General features: G+C 36.0%; 1 protein-coding gene across 6 annotated transcripts in view; it reads left to right on the forward strand.

Annotated features, from left to right (window-relative positions):
* UBR3 (ubiquitin protein ligase E3 component n-recognin 3) overlaps positions 1-17726 on the forward strand; it is a 225045-nt gene that overhangs the window by 189523 nt on the left and 17796 nt on the right. For all 6 annotated transcript variants that reach the window (XM_027588550.2, XM_027588549.2, XM_027588553.2 and 3 more), the window contains 3 exons: positions 9299-9423; positions 14870-14977; positions 15098-15223. In XM_027588550.2, coding sequence (XP_027444351.1) covers positions 9299-9423; positions 14870-14977; positions 15098-15223 — 359 coding nt within the window. The remainder of the gene's footprint in view (positions 1-9298; positions 9424-14869; positions 14978-15097; positions 15224-17726) is intronic.

Here is a 17726-nt window from a genome sequence, read left to right on the forward strand (position 1 = left end):
GGATAGAGATTCCAGGATTCAGTGGAATATCTGGTACTAGTGATTATAGACTATCTTCTGCATCAGCATCCAGAGATAGAAGGTTGCTTATTATTTCCCATTCACTTTAAGAAAGGAAATATTTCAGTCTTGCTTTGTTACAAACCAGTGCTTTATAAATAAGAATAAATTGTTTATTTTAGAATATTTCAGCCATATATAACAATAAAGAGCAGAGTTTAATGAACCTCCATGTACCCACCAATTATCAACTCATGACCAATCTTGTTTTATTTATATTCTCTCCTATTCCATCCCCTCTCCTATCCTGGGTTATTTCAAAGCAACTCTCAGACATCATATCATTTCATCTATATAGTCTTTAGTATGTATCTCTAAAAGATAAGGATTTGTTCAGTAAACATAACCACAATACCATGAACCCATTTTTTAAATGGACAGTTCTGCTTTACTATCATTAGATACCAAGTCAGTATTCAGATTTCTGTAGTTGTTATAAATGGTTTCTTGTAGTTGGTTTGTTTGACTTGGGATCCAGACAAGGTCTACACATTGGATTTGGTGGTTATTTCTCTTTTAAATCTATGGGTTTCCCTTCTCCCCTTACATTTTATTTGTTGAAGAATCTAGATCTTTTGTCTGTACTTTACTAATTGCATCCCCATGGTATCCTTTAATAATATGTTCTGTTCCCATGTGTTACCTGCAAACTGGCAGGGATTCAGTTATTTCCTTATTTCCTTTTTTTTTTTTTTTTTGCAAAAACACACTTCATGGATGATGTAACATACTTTTCATCATAAGACAAATTCCAGATGTCTCTCTTTTCATGACATTAGAGGCTATGAATGATTGCCTAGATTGTTTTGTTTTTTGTGTTTTTTAAAAGATTTTATTTTTAACTAATCTGTACACCCAACATGGACCTCACAACCCTGAGATCAAGAGTCACATGCTCTACTGACTGAGCCAGCGAGGTATCCCTATTGAGTGTATTTTTTTTTTTTTTAGCATCCTCCAGAGATGATTGGTTTTTTGTTTTTTAGTATTATGAATGCATGGATTTTAACAAAGTTGATGTCTTTTGTTCCTGGTGTAGAATACTAACTGTTTAACCACTTGTGTTTGGTTCGTGTTGGCTTGTGTTCTGATGATATGACCCCCGTAGTCTTGGATAGCTTTTTCAGACCAAGGCTTTTTAATTTGTGATTTAAGAGTTCATTATTAGGAATCCATGAATCTCCTAAAATGATATAGGAAATTTTTGTATGTATATGTGCAGTTTTTTTCTGAGAAGTTCCATAGCCCATAACGAGGTTTTCAGAAGGATCTTGACCCTTAAAACTGAGTTAGCTATAAATTCTTCCGAGGACTCCTGGTTATAAACAGTATAAGGAATAATAATAAGGAAGTTGCTTTTGTGTAGTTGGAGAATCAGAAGCAGATTATAGTGGGATGATAAATGAGATGGCAATGAGGAAACAGCAGAGAGAACTGTCAAGAACGAATGTGGGGAGAGAGCACGAGCTGTATGTGACATATTCAAAGGGATTATTTTTGTTGTTTTGTTAAGATAGAGTTTTGAGCATCTTTAAATGTTTGCCATTTCTCCATTATTTAGTTGATAATTCCTGGCGGTACATTTACCTTGTTACCCTCTCCTAGAAGCCTTTCACTTAAATGGGCGCTTTTCCCTTTCCCATAATAACTCATCTATAGTTCTGTTTTGACACTTAACTCATTGTCATAATGGTAGATTTTCTTTTAATATCTCCTTCTCTAAACTATCAGTTCCTCCAGGACTTACATCATTTTACATGTATCCCTGGTGCCTACCTGCTACATAATATGCTCAGTAAATGGTTGTAGAATGGATATTAAATATCCAATTGTCTTATTTTCTGGTAAATTGCTTATTTTCTTTTTTGAAATTCAAGAAAGCTATTGCTTTCGTTTGAATCTTTGTATCTTATAGTGTGATCATTTCTTTATAATGTTCTTTGAGAATGTTGGCAGTTCGTTAGACCCAAACCACAATTGCCCTGAAGTATACCCAAGGGAATAGCTTTAACTACCTTATTAGTTGTTAGAAAGACTTGGAATCTTTTCTCAGTTCTATGTTGATTAATGCAAAGAGTCTTATTAAACTATTTGGGTTCTTCACTCATCAAAGAGAAAATGGAGTTGAGCTTATTACACAAAACACACCACAAATTGATTTTTGCTATATACTAGATTTTTTGAAGAGAGAGTGTGTGTAGTTAGAAACTCAGATCATAAAAGAGAAGACTGAAAAGATTTGATGTTTGTATGGATATGTGCAAAGATCTTTATGGAGGGAGTGGAATAGTATATTTCTTTATAGAAATTTTTCATGGTAATTTTAGGAAAACAATAAAATGATACCATCTTTAGATTATATCATTTTTACTTGTATGATTTTCTCCTTAAGGTTTTATTGTTTTACATGACCTTGTCCTAAAAGAAAACTTGGAGCATTTTGTATTACCTTAACTCTAAAACATGGGAAAGGAATTTCTGCAGGCATCTGAATCCTGTTTGTCTTCTTGTTTTATCACCTGCACTAAGCATGGTACCCATAGGCCAACCAGTAAATATCTCCCCAGAAGACTATAGGTTCCTTGGATTACTTTTACAAAACCCAACACAAATGCCATTGCATAGAGAGGGTACTTACTAAATACTTAATTGTCTTATTTTTGAAAATTGCTCATTGCATGCTTATGCATTACCCATTGAAGAAAATCTGGTTTATTCAGATTTTATTGGTATCATTAAAGAGTCAAGGGGTTGTCTCAGTTATGTCAGTACCCTTTGAAATATTTATTCCTTTTTTTTTAGGATTTTATCTTGATGAAATTGTCAGAAATATAGGCAAAGATTTACACATATTTTCTATTTAAAATGTTTTAATTTAATGAGTTGTGAACTCTTTTAAGATTTTTTTTAAAATGATAAATTGAATGTAAATAACAAAACCAATGACTTCATGTTCTCAAATAGTATAATGAGGTAGATATGGCACCTGTCCAGGACTTCAGAAACTTCATTTCACATGGGTGCCTGGGTGGCTCAGTCAGCTGGGTGTCTGACTCTTGATTTCGACTCAGCTCATGATCTCAGGGTCGAGAGATAGAGCCCTGTGTCTGGCTCCATGCTGGGCATGGATCCTGCTTAAGATTCTCTCCCTCCCTCTTCCTCTGCTCCTTCCCCCTAAAAAAAAAGAAACTTCAGTTCACAGACGTTTAGAATAGGAAGTAAGGAATATAATTTTCATTTTTGATCCTAAGAAAAAATTCACTTTTTAAAGAGCTCCAGGCTAACGTTTCTTCCATACCAAACTCTTGTATCCTATGTGATCAGTTTTCCATTATTGACTAGCCCTCACAGCACCATGTTCCCCCACCCCTTTTTTCTGTCATGCAGTAGCACTGTAAAGTGTACAGTCTGTGCCGTGGTGCACAGTCTGTTTGCACGGGCATTTCAAGTAAAGTAATGCCCAGAAATACCACTCGTATATAATGCCCTCTCATTTTAAACCACATTTTTTTTTTTTGCTTAAAAAGAAGTAATATATTTAAGGAAAATAACAGCTACTATAAGCATAATCTTAGCTTCTCAATGCAGCAAAATGTTAATTTCGAGTTTCAGTCATTTTTTTCCTGCTTTGATTATCATCGTTTTTCAAGTATTTCAAATGGCATTTTAAAGTCACAGCTTATGCTTAAGTTCCCACATTCACTCATTCATCCAACAAATATTTACTAAATGCTTACCATGTGAAATCATTTTTTTTTTAGGGACTTGGAAGAAAAAAGAAATCACTCATATAAGATGTACATTGGGTCCATCGGTTGCTATCTTCTAAGGTTGCAACAGAGAACAAAGCCTTTCAAATCCAATTATCAACATTTTAAAAGGAAAGGGAAAAATTGGACATCTACTCTCTCTCAGTCAGTGTGCTTTTAAAAAACCCAAAACCAAAACCCCACTATCAAACCACCTGAAGGTGAACACTGGAAGACCATTACTTTACAGTGAGAGACTACCATCATTCTCTACCTTCAGAGGGTTACCAAATGCTGTCTTTTTTATCATTTAAATTTCTCTAATTTAACTCATTCTCTCCATCATCATTATTCTTCCTTAGTTCAGGTCATCTAATTTCTCATTTGTGGTACTTTTGCTATCTGCTAATAGGTTGTCTTGCCACTAATCTTGCCTTGTTTCAGTCCCTTTCTCCTAAGAAGCAGCCGTGAATATTTTAGATGGGTCTTGCTTTTTTATCCATTCTGATACCCTGTGTCTTTTGTTTGGAGCATTTAGTCCATTTACATTCAGAGTGATTATTGATAGATATGAATTTAGAAACATTGTGTTACCTGTAAAGGTAGTGTTTTTGGAGATGTTCTCTATTCCTTTCTACTCTTTGTTGCTTTTGGTCTTATTTTCCCCCCACTCAAAGAGTCCCCTTTAATATATCTTGCAGGGCTAATTTAGTGGTCACGAATGCCTTTACTTTATGTTTGTCTGGGAAACTATCTCTCCTATTTTGAATGATAGCCTTGCTGGATAAAGTATTCTTGGTTACGTATTTTTCCCATTTAGCATGTTGGATATATCCTGCCACATTCTTCTGGCCTGCCAAGTTTCTGTGGACAGATCTGCTGTGAACCTGATCTGTCTTCCCTTGTAAGTTAAGGACTTTTCTCCCCTTGCTGCTTTCAGGATTCTTTCCTTGTGTGTTCATTTTGTGAATTTGACTATGATATGTCTTGGTGATGGCCAGCTTTTGTTGAATTTAATAGGAGTTCTCTCTAATGGATTTTGATGTCTGTTTCTTTCCCCAGATTAGGGGAAATTTTCAACAATAATTTGCTCAAACAAACCTTTTGCCCCTTTTTGTCTCTCTTCATCTTCTGGGACTTCTATAATATGAATGTTATTACACTTTAAGGAGTCGCTGAGTTCCACGTCTACATTCATGATCCAATACCTTTCTTTCCCTCTTCTTAGTTTCATTATTTTCCATAATTTTATCTTCTACATCACTGATTCATTCCTCTGCTTCATCCATCCTTGTTGTCATGGCATCCATTCGGGTTTACATCAGTTATAGCATTTTTAAAAAATTTTCAGCCTGACTAGTTTTTAGTTCTTTTATCTCTGTAGTAAGGGATTCTCTAGTGTCCTCTGTGGTTTTTTTTTTCAAGTCCACCTAGTATCCTTATAATTGTTGTTTCAAATTCTAGTTTAGACATCTTACTTATATTTGTTTTGATTAAATCCCTGGCTGTTACTTCTTCCTTTTCTTTCTTTTGGGGTGAATTCCTCCATCTTGTCATTTTGGAGGTCCAAATAAAAAAAATAAAAAAAAAATAAAGGAAGCTAGATGCTAGGTGTGTTTTGGTCCGCTTGTTAAGAGAAGCTTGATCAAAAAAATAAAATAATTGCTTTTTCTGTATCAAAAACAAAAAAGAAAACCAAAAACCCAAGAAAACCCCAAAGGAAGCTAGATCCTGCTTCTCCTAGAGCTGCAGCTTTAAAGCTCTCTATGATCGGTAGACTTGCTGTGGGCAAGGGGTTTGTGCTGGTCTTCTGGGGGAGGAGCCTGCTGCTCTCATTCTTAGGTGGACTTGCCTTAGTGGAGATGCACCTGCAGGGTGCAGGGAGGCGGGGCTTGGTGTAAGCAGCTCTGGCTTCCATTTGGTGGTGCTGTTTTGCTCACTGAAGTTGGTCAGTGTTAATGGGAGACAGAGTTGGCGGGGGGTGGGGGGGGGGATGGCTTCAACCCACTCTGTCATCTCAGGACTGAGAGCTCATGCCCATCACTCCTCAGGAAGCCCTCGCAGACAAGCAAACAATTACCCCTCCTGTGTCCCCAGCTTCCATCAGATCCCTGCCTTCACCCTGTCTGTGTCCAAGCTGAATGCCTGCCAGGTGGTAGAGCACTCCTGTATTTTATCTCAGGCACAGCTAAATTTCAAAACTCCAAACTTGAGAGACCCCCTGAAGCTGGACCTGCACTGATCCTCTGGGGGAGGATCTCGCTGCTCTGTGGCTGGTGCCGGCTAGTCCCAAAAAACAGTCACACAACTGCACAATGGTTTGGAGTTTATGATAAATCATAGCACAAAGCCACTGCCAAGGTTTGCTGCCCTCAGCCAGCTTCTTTGCTCCTGTGCTGGTGAAGAGGGTAGCTCAATGGCACCCACAGGGTCTTTTGCCCCCAGAGAGGCCATATCACCTCTACCAAATGCACACCAAGCAGGGGAACTGTTTCTTCCTGTGGGACCCAGGGGATCTTCAGACCACGCTGCCCACTCCCTGGTCTCCACCCTCCTTCCCCGCAGGAGTACCACTAAGGCCACGAGGCATGACCTTGGTGATGGTGCAGACCTCTGAAACTTCAGACTCTGCACTCTGCTATTTATAAAAAACTCAGTATTTAAACTTTCTCCTTTTCTCAATCAGTGGTTTTGGGGAAGAGTTTTCTGGTGCAGTCCCCTGTGTGTGTGTTTTTACTCTTTCTTCACTCTCTCTCTCTCTCTCTTTCTTTCTCTTTTGCTCCTCTCTCTGTGATCGGGGCTCCTCCCCTCCACAGCTCCCATGGCTCTTTTCTCCCCCAAATCAACTCTCTGCAGATCCTACCTCCTATGAGGTGGTCACTTTTTCTGCTTGTAGCCATGCAGCTTTGTTCTCTCAGTCCTCAGATCAATTTTTTTGGGTGTTCTGAATGATATTTGGATAGATTAATATTTATCTAGCTGTTTTTGAGGGAAGAGGTAAGCTTAGGGTTGCTCTACTCCTCCACCATCTTAACCCTGTACCAACAGTGACTATTTTAAAATACAAATCTGATATTAGCATTCTCATGCTTAAAGTTCTTCAGTGGCTTCCATTGGCCAGTCTAGGGGCTATAAATCAAATGCCTATAGATAATCAACCAGGTAATATAAATACTAACATTAATAACAACAGATATTTACTGATTGTCATTGCTCTTTACTGTTTTAAGCATCTGTTTTAAATGAGCATTTAAAACAGCATTGCTGTTTACTGTTTTAAGCATTAAACATTAAGATCTTAAGTTCTTAACATCTATATTCTGGTATATGCTTATCACCTAGGTGTTAGGATATTTAGAAATCCACTTAGAGCTAGCTTATAAGCACAAAGGAAGAGCACTGATGGACTCACATTACCAAACTGTAGGAGTTGAGGGTAGTCTTGGGAATTACCAGAACAAGGGCTTTGGATGCTGGCAGGGTTTTTGCCATCTTGAGTCTCTCCCCTCTGTGGGTCTGCTTCATTCAGTGTTACTCTAGACAGTCTCTACCATAGACCAGGAGAATGACCTCTGACACTTCAAGACTCACATCTTTATACTTTCCATTTACCTCTAGTTAGAAAGATCCCAGACAGGCACTCTGACTTGCTCAGCTATATAGTTCCCATCCCAGCCTATCAACATGAGTAAGAGACAGTGCTTGCGTGTGTATGCATGCACACACCCACTCACTCACTTTAAAATCAGGAAAGATTTTCCTTAGGAAGTGACCTTAAGGTGTCATCTGACTTAAGAGTTAGCTAGACTATGAGGAAGGAAAGAGTGTTTCAACTTGTATGGAGACCCACTGGGAGGATACCAAATATTTCTTTTAAAAAGATCAGTCTGGCTCTAATAATAATAATAAAAAGTAGATTGCAGGGGGCTAAGGGATGATGCACATAAATCACTGTGCAGGAGAAAGTTAACATACAAGACCTGACTGTTAACTTTTGGAAAGGCCTTGCCTGGCATCTGGGAACTTCGATTTGGGGAGGGTCTCCATCATCTCCACCATCCACAGAATTGATGAGAGTGGCTCACTGTGTCTAAACTGTACAAACAAACAGTGGTTTATGCTGACATACCTGCTTTCCCCATGAGAGTTTAGAACTTTGATATGTGCTAGGCAGAGGGTGCCTATGTGACCTGCCCCGAGTAAAAACCTTGGGCACTGAATTTCTCTTAACAAGCTTCCCTGGTGTCAATTTCTCACATGCTTTCACAACTTAATGTTAGGAGGAATTAAGCATGCCCTGTGTTACTCTACTGGTAGAGAACTCTGGAAGTTTCATCTGGACTATGCCCAATGTGCCTTTTGCCTTCTCTGATTTTACTTTATATCTCTTGCTATAATAAATCATAGGACTATATGCTGAGTCTTGTGAATCCTCCTGGTGCATCATCAGCCTGGAAGTGGTCTTGGGGACCCCCAACACAACTAATTAATCTGGGATTATAGGTGTAGGCAAGAAAGGTTAGAAGCCTAGTCCAAGGTGTTGGAACTGACTTGAGATAGTTATTAAAAGTAGAATTGACAGGACTTAGTGATTGTTTTCACGTGGGGAGAATGAAATAGGAAAGTATCAGGGGTATCTATAGGTTTCTGACTTCAGCAGCTGATTAAATGGTAGTACCCATTTATTAGTGGAGCAGCATAATATTTACAATAGAAGGAATACTGAATCTGCAATAAAATGATCTATGTGGATTCAAGTTCAGACCTGGGTGCTTATTACCTTTTTATCGGAGGCACATCCTTTTGAAGCTCAGATGTCCAGTTGAGACTGTTATGAGGATTGAATGAGACATTTGAGGAAATTTTCTAAGTTATTAGCTGTATGTAAATATTAATTATGATTTTAAGGTATCATTTATTAAGTACCTAATATGTGCCAGAAGCTACCAGGCATTTTATGTATTGTTACTACTGTTTTTGCATTGTTATAGTTTTAAATTGAATTTTTAAACTCAGAGTGCCTAATATATTGGTATTTCCTTTTTTTTTTAACTTCAGAAGTTCTGCATTATATGTTATATTCTTTATAAGGTTTATATCATACTAGATTTGGATGAAGTGTTGGTTTTAAACATTGGCTCCTAGACATTGTTGTTAAGCACTTAATGTCCAGTAAGGGGATTTGCCAAGATTACACAGCTATTCCAAGGTTGAGTGGCATTAGCACTCTGGTCTTCTAAAACAGAGCATGCTTTACACTATGCTAAATGCCTCTCATTTACGTATTCTGTGGTTGAATAAAGGAATTTTGCTTTTATGATTTCAGATCAGTTAGCAAATATAATATCACATAATCTCATTTTATTAACTTCTTAAATGTTGAACAAAAACCAATTATATGTTTAAGGAAAGACATATATTTGTGAAATGATCTTGAGTACAAAATGTCTAGATTCCAAAGAAATAATTATCTTCTCTTTCTCTTGTAGACCATTTCACCTGCATTGTGAAGGTGCTTTTTACCCTACTATACACACAAGCTCTTGTGGCACTTTCAGTTAAATGCAATGAGGAAGATAGGTCAGCCTGGAAACACACGGGAGCTCTCAAAAAGGTTAGTGTCTTCTCTGAATTTGTCATTTAGTAGTTTGGTGAACTCATTTAAGTTGGGGATATGAGTGAGTGAGATTAGGTGTTTGGAAGGCAAATGAGTTAATAATAGTATTTTAATTGAAATGAGCACCATTAGGTTAAAAAAGTTAAAAATATTTCCTTAATCAGTGAGGTCTTCTGCATCTCTCTGTAAACCCTTGGCCTTTTTCCCTTTTTATTTAGGCAGTTTTGTTTTGCTTTTGCTTGCAAGCCTTAAACTTAGAGAAGTCATAAAAATTGTGCCAACCAGTAAGCAAATAATAAAGTATCTGCAAACTTACCTATTTTACTTATTTGTCATCTTTTCTTCTCCTTGCTCCTATTTCCAATCAATCCAAAGATGGCTTTTGACTCATCACTTAGGAATTTAAAAATCCTAGTCTTTTCTTAATTATGCTTCTTTAAATAGTAATTTTTCCGTGTTAAAAAAAAAATACATAAGTGGGGCACCTGGGTGGCTCAGTCAGTTAAGCATCCAGCTCTTGATTTTGGCTCAGGTCATGATCTCAGGTTGTGGGATTGAGCCTCATGTCTGGCTCCGTGCTTGGCATGGAGCCTGCTAAAGATTCTGTCCCTCTCCCCCTGCCCCACCCCGCTCCCCCTCTTAAAAAAAATACATAAGTTCTTAGCAAATTTAAAGTTTTCTGACTAAAATTACATAAACAATTTAGAAAAAGTATGCAAGTTTAGTTAAACATAAGTATTTTCAGTGACTTCAGAACAAAAGTGATACTATAGAACCAAAGAACTGTGACTTAGTGGTTTGGCTGAGAGGTAGGTAAAATAAGAAAATTACTTCAGTGTTTATTTGGGGAGGTTGGTAGGAAAAAATAGTGAGTGTAGTGTTAATTGAACCTATTGATTGGTTTATAGACTCTTCAAGAGGTTTTAAACCTTACTGAAAGGTTTGTATTAAAATCATATGTACTTATATCAAAGGAGAAAAAACTTATACATGAAATGTGTTCAATATAATCTTCACTTTTATTACTAGTTGACTCCCAAACCATGATTATTTTTTTTTAATTTTATTTATTTATTTGACAGAGAGAGACACAGTGAGAGAGAGAACACATGTACAGGGAGTGGGTAAGGGAGAAGCAGGCTTCCCGCGGAGCGGGGAGCCCAATGCAGGGCTTGATCCCAGGACCCTGGGATCATGACCTGAGCTGAAGGCAGACGCTTAACAGCTGAGCCACCCAGGTTCCCCATCAAACCATGGTTATATGCACAAAAATTTAATATAGTATTATCACCAAGTTTATTATGTCTTAATTAGGGATATTGGTTGTTGGCCTGAATACTAGACTGAACTCCTGCCACTAAATAGTTCATTCTTGGATAATTTTGCCTTCTGCAATTATCTTTCTTTTTTTCTAAATACTCTTTCAGTATCTCTGCACTGTAATTTGATATTTGGATTGTTAGTATTCACATCAGGTATTTTAGGTTTCTTTGCTGTGTCATTGTTTAAATGTATTTCCTTGGGGCGCCTGGGTGGCTCAGTCATTGAGCATCTGCCTTCGACTCAGGTCATGATCCCAGGGTCCTGGCTTCGAGCCCTGCATTGGGCTCTCTGCTCAGCAGGAAGCCTGCTTCTCCCTCTTCCATTCCCCCCCTGCTTGTGTTCCCTCTCTTGCTGTCTCTCTCTCTCTTTCAAAATAAATAAAATCTTTAAAAATATATATATATTTCTTTAATAATCTGATCATGAAACAGTACACATTTAAAACATTTTCTGATATTATTTAGGTCTAAATATATTCATCTGTTTGCTAAAATGAGACCTTATGACAGAAAATTAGACAGTTGTAAATCTATGATGGAACTAATTTAGGGTAACTGTTCTGTCAATTTTCTTTCTCAATTTGATAATTATTAGCTATTTTAAAAAATAGTTAATGAAACATTTAATGTAAGGCAGATTCTTATCAGAACATAAATTAGAAGTTTATAGCCATATAAATTGCTTTTAGTGAATGGAAACAAAAAATTATGGTTATCTTGTTTGTTGGTTTGCCACATGTTGCTAGCTTTTTCTATAATAGATCTAAACATTTAGATACATAGCAGATTGTAAATAATAGCAAAAACAATGTTTACAAGTAATGAAATACATCATTGTGATTTCTGTAACTATTCTGCATCATTCATTCTTCTTTTTTTAAGTTCCTTCTTCCTTTACTTATTCCTTCCTTCTCACCCCCTTCTTTACTTCTTTCCTTTCTTCATTGAGTCTCGCTTATTCATTCCATCCCTCATTTTCTTATCATCAGGTATGATAATTCCAGTGAAAACAGATTTTTGCCAGCTCAATCTGGTCCAGGGCAATAAAAAAATATGTACTATGTATTTTTAAAGGATAATGACGTTTAGTTGTGCTGGAAAAATCATTATTACAGTTAGTATAAATTATGTTCTTTTGGTTAGTGGAATTTCTGTTAAAAGACTATTCCGGGGTTTCATAATCTGAGGTCTTTTCCTTTCCTTTTGTTTTGTTTTATTTTGTTTTGCTGGGGAGTGGGACCATAGCATCCAGTATATACTCAAAGGGCCTGTCACCCCCAAAATTTGAAGAACTACTATAATTTAGACAAAGCATCTGCCCCACGCCTAACTATTGCATCTCTCAACCTCTGATCCTTTTCTTCATTTAACCCACATTCCTTTGCAATCTCTCCCATTGGCTTCTTTTTTTTCCTTAGGACTTTGTTTATTTGAGAGAGAGAGTGAGAGAGAGAGCACGAGCAGGGGGGAGGGACAGAGGAAGAGGGAGAAGCAGACTCCCCACTCAGCAGGGAGCCCCACGAGAGGCTTGGTCCCAGGGCCCCGGGACCATAACCTGAGTGGAAGGCAGACGCCTAACCCACTGAGCCACCCAGGCACCCCTCCCATTGGATTCTTTTGATCTTGATTCTAGTTCTTTCATCCATGGTCTCAGAAATCCTCTTCTTAAGCTTTACAATCCTCTTTGTAAATTCAAATATTGCCTATATAATAATATGCTTTCCTAAGACTTCTTACATATGAAAATTATTTTCTTATCTAATAAATCTGATCAGAAGTTCTCCATACAAAAGAGTGAATATTACATTATATTTGACTTCCTGATCTGATACAGTACCTGCCATGTGTAAAAGAAGTGCTTAAGATGTATTTTGATAATAATGACTTAAAAGCTGATTATCACTCAGTAACTTACTTGGATGATCTCAACATCATTTATTTTTATTGGAGGATATTTTTCCCATAAGTTAGAAAGTATTATGACTTGAAATACTTCTCTGTTGTTATACTCTGTAAATCTTTTAATCAAGGGTGTATTGAATTTAGGAAGCTTTTAGGCTGAATTATATATTTTCAGAAACTTTAATATGTCACATTGGTTATAAGCAGCAAAATCATGGTAATATTTTCTTGCGTCTTCTGCATTTTGAGTTTAAGTGAACTCTGCCTATTTAAAAACTACTCTGATTAAATTAATTTTCAAAACAATGTGTTGCTGTTTTGAATTTAGTGGGATATTGATTGTTGTGAATTATATGTAACCTGTAGGTCATCATATTTGGCAAGTGATCATCCTCTTGGTTAATTAGGCAAGGGTGGAGTGGATCACATGATTTAAAGAGTGCAGTTATAGAGTCAGGACTGTTTTTGTAGTTTAGAATCAGGACATGATAACACCTCATGGCTGAATGATATGACAGAAAGCAGAGGAGTAATTTAAAGATAATGCAAAGAATTGATTATCTAGGCAAGTTCCAAGGTCAAGAACTCCAACATTACCAAAATAAATTCTCTCAACTAGACAGCAGGTATTTATTGCTCAGAATTTTGTTATGCAAAGCGAAACATATAAACTACAAAGTATAGTTCCTGGCATTTTGGAATTTACTGTCTAGGTGAAGAGAGCACAATAACCCATGAGAAACAATAGGAAGACTAAGTATCGTCAAATAACAAATTGTGTTTGTTCACACATTTAGTGCTTATCAGACTGTCAGGATAAACATATATCCTATAGTGTTTACTCAAGTCTTATATTTTACTATTTAAAAAGTATAGTTAATGAGTAGAATAAATGACATCATAGCAAAGTTATTACTTTAGTCCAGTTTACACCTTACTGTAATTTGCAACAACCTCTAATATCTCAGTGAATATAAAAAAGGGCATATTTCTTTATGTGTAAGAAGACTTATTGACAGGGGTTCCTGGATGGCTCAGTAGGTTAAGCATTTGGCTCTTGATCAGCTCAGGTCATGATCTCAGGGTTGTGAGAACAAGCCCCATGTGGGACTCTGCTGGGCTTAGAGCCTACTTAAGATTCTCTCTCTCCCTTTCCCTCTGCCCCTCCTCCCCACACCACGCCACTGCACACATTCTCTCTCTTATAAAAAACAAAAAACAAAAAAACCTTATTGAAATAAATTTGAATTTATAAATAGCCTTTATTTCTCCTATCTTATAAAAAGTATAGCATCATTAAGCTTAATTTGTAAACTGTTATTTAATATAAATATTTGTACATTTTTTAATAAGCATATTGTCCTATATTACTTTCACATTAAGTTGTTTTAACAAATTTTATTCAAGGGAAATTGTGAAAGAAAAAATTTATGGTTCATGTTTTCTTCTATTTCATGCATGTATGATTTTGCCATTATAATGAGTGTATGTACATTGCTTCTGTTGGCTTTTTTCACATCATATGAACATTTTTTCATACAGCTCAAATTTGTCATATTCACTGCCTGCCTATAAAATATTCTTTTGAGTTGATATGGCATGATTTAGGTAACTGCTTCACTTTTGTTGGTCATTTCTAGTTTTTTATTATTATCGTGCTGCAATGAATGTCTTGGGTGGATAGTTATTTTTTTCTTTTAGATTATTTCCCTAGGAAGAATTTCCAGGAGTAGAAATTACTGGGTCAAAAGATATGATTTACATATGTTCATTTACACATATGTTATGTAATTTACATCTGTCTTTTAAAGAAGTATTGGAGAGGAGCCTGGGTGGCTCAGTCGGTTATGCATCTACCTTCGGCTCAGGTCATGATCTCAGAGTCCTGGGCTCAAGCCCCACGTTGGGCTCCCTGCTCAGCACAGAGCCTGCTTCTCCCTCTGCTCCTATCCCCATCCTACTCTCTATCAAATAATTAAATAAAGTCTTTTAAAAAAATTTTACAGAAATAAGTATTGGAATAGTTTTATCACATACCCAATTTCATTGTGAATCCAGAGGTGTACTGTTGTACACAGATTTTGAGGAGTTGAAGTTTACATTTGTGAAAAAAATGTAGTCACAGTTATAGCTCTACTTATTAAAAAGTGTTCTTTCCAGTGTAATTTTTTTCTGTAATTTTCAGTGACTGATGGAGCTCATTTTTCATTTTTTCCCAGAATACATGTGATGCAGAGAAGTCTTATGAAGTGTTACTGAGCTTTGTGATAAGTGAACTATCTAAAGGAAAGTTATACCATGAAGAAGGAACTCAGGAATGTGCAATGGTATGCTCCAAGTGTAGTGGTTATTTGTTAAAAATGTGGATATTGTTGCCATTATGAATGTAATTTTTAAGCTATATCTGTTATAGAATAAATTGTTCAGATTCTCTTTTTTAACTTTAGGTTAGCCCTATTGCTTGGTCTCCTGAATCCATGGAAAAATACTTACAGGACTTCTGCTTACCTTTCCTCAGAATCACCAGCCTTCTTCAGCACCACCTTTTTGGGGAAGATTTACCTAGCTGCCAGGTATAATTTGGGGTAGAGAATAAGAAGTCTTATTTTTACAATTAATTAATTTTTCGAAATGTACTGACACATAGTATAATCCTTAAATCTATATACAGAACTGTCATGCAAGTATGTTAGTCTAACTCAAAGTAATAAATATTTAGAACATTTACTATTAATGTTATTTTTTGTATTTGCTAGTATCCACTCACTTTTATAATAATATTACTAATACTTGATATTTGAGCACTTTTGTATGAATTCAGTGAATGCAGTAGTTGAACAGGATCATAGTATTCATATTGATATATTTATCATTATTTTTATCATCTTGGTATATTAATCACTGATCATCATCTACTTTTACTATCTGTTTAAAAGTTATGTTGGTCAGAAAGCTGGTTGTCTGAAGACATAGCATTTATATAATTTCAGAACAGGAAAATGTTCAATTTGTACATAGTTATGTTAAAAATTTGGATACATGAATTACCACTAGTTTAATCTATTTTATAAAACTGGGTTGATGTGAGTAGGCAAGAAAGTGACAGAATAGGGAACCAGAAGGTAAGTAAAACAAACTGCTTACAGGATTATAATCCTGATATCTGTCTTCTGTTTCCAGGGAATTTGATATGGGAATTAAGACATTTATCACTAGTCTTCGAAGCCTGCAGTATATCAGAATTAAGCAGTTGATCATTCTTTCTCTCTTACGTAATTGACCATTGCATTAAATAGTTTAGATTCTTTGTTTTTTTTTAAGTGATTCAAGATAAACTCTGCACATTTATCCTCAAAACATTTAAAGTTTATGGATATTGACTAAATTAAAAATGTTCATCCATTAGATATTTTCTTTCATAGTTATTTATTTTTAAATTTCAACTTAAAAGTGTTCCCTTTGGCATACAGTAGTTCCCCCTTATCTGCAGGGGATATGTTCTAAGACCCCCCAGTGGATGCCTGAAGCCAGTACTTGTACCAAACCCTATATATACTAGGTTTTTTTTTTCTATACATGGATACCTATGATAAAGTTTGATTTATAAATTAGGCGCAGTAAAAGATTAACAATAATAATGGAACATTTATAACAATATACTCTAATAAAAGTTATGTGAATACAGTCTCTCTCTTAAAATATCTTACTGTATTGTACTCTCCCTTCTTGTAGTGATGTGAGATGGTAAAATGCCTACGTGATGAGATGAAATGAATGATGTGTAGGCATTGTGATGTAGAATTAGACTACTTTTGACCTTCTGACCACTTGTCAGAAGATGGATCATCTGTTTCTAAACTACAGTTGACACCAGTAACTGAAACCACAGAAGGCGAAACTGTCATAAGTGGGGGGGACTACTGTTGAGCATCCTCAAGCATGGAGAAGATTAATAGAAAAAAAAATCTACTTCCTTCATTAACTTTTCTTCTTTCATATTTAAAGGCCATCATAGGCTGTGATTCTTTGTGTGCTTATTACCTTATGGTTTATTTTGTCATTTGTTTTTATTGGAAGGTATTTTTCTCCCATAAGTTGGAAATTATGTGGAAGCAGAAACTCTTGAACTGGGCTTTGAAAGCTGACTGGGGGTTGGCTGTGATACTTGTAGTAGTGCACCAGGCATATAACAGGGAAGAAATGCATCAGTTAGGAGGCACAAAAAGGAACAATGCCACATAGTGTTAGAAATAGATTAAAGTGAAGTTGTAGTGGACTTGAATTTCACATGAAGGAATTTGGACCATTGAAAGATTTGGAACAAAAATGTGACATGAGTCAAATTTTATTTTAGGATAAAATCTCATTCTAATATAAGACAGATTTGGGGGTATGAGGAATGGAGACTGGGAACAGAAAAGCTAGTTGGGGAGAATAGGGAGAAATTAGAGATTTCAGAGATGGAATACTCAGGATTTTAGTTGAACATGGGGGGGTCAAAGGAGAAGAGTCATACTGTACTTGGGTTTTGGGCCTGGGAGACTTGAACCTTTCTGGCACAGTTAATAGGAGGAAGAAATATGGAGTAAGTTTGTGGGGCCTGAATGAAAGTATTTTGCCTATGTTCAAGTTGAGTGATTGCTTGGATATGGATATATTCAACTGAAGTGAGAAAAGTTAGGTTACAACTTTAGATAGAAATTTGCTCTCTTTTTGTTTAGATTTTTGTCATCTGTATAATCTAACTTTTGTCGATTTCACTTTTTTTCCCTTTATGTCACTTCCATTTAGAGTAATTTTTCTGGTTAGCTATATATGGACATTTGTTCTCATGAATAATTTTATAATCAATTTGTAAATTTTCTTCCAAAATCCCACAAGATAATAGATGAGAATTGTTTTGAACATGTAGTTTTAAGGCATTGAGCATAGTTTATATGTCCATTCATTCAGGTCTTCTTTTGATACTTTTCATAGGACTTTAAAATTGTCATTTTAAAGTCTAGAGCATTCTTTATAAAGTGAATCCTCGAGGCTTTATGGTTTTAGTTTCTGTCTAAATGATGTCTTATTTCT

Source organism: Zalophus californianus, chromosome 3 (assembly GCF_009762305.2).
Source record: "Zalophus californianus isolate mZalCal1 chromosome 3, mZalCal1.pri.v2, whole genome shotgun sequence".
In the NCBI taxonomy this organism is placed as follows: Eukaryota; Metazoa; Chordata; class Mammalia; order Carnivora; family Otariidae; genus Zalophus; species Zalophus californianus.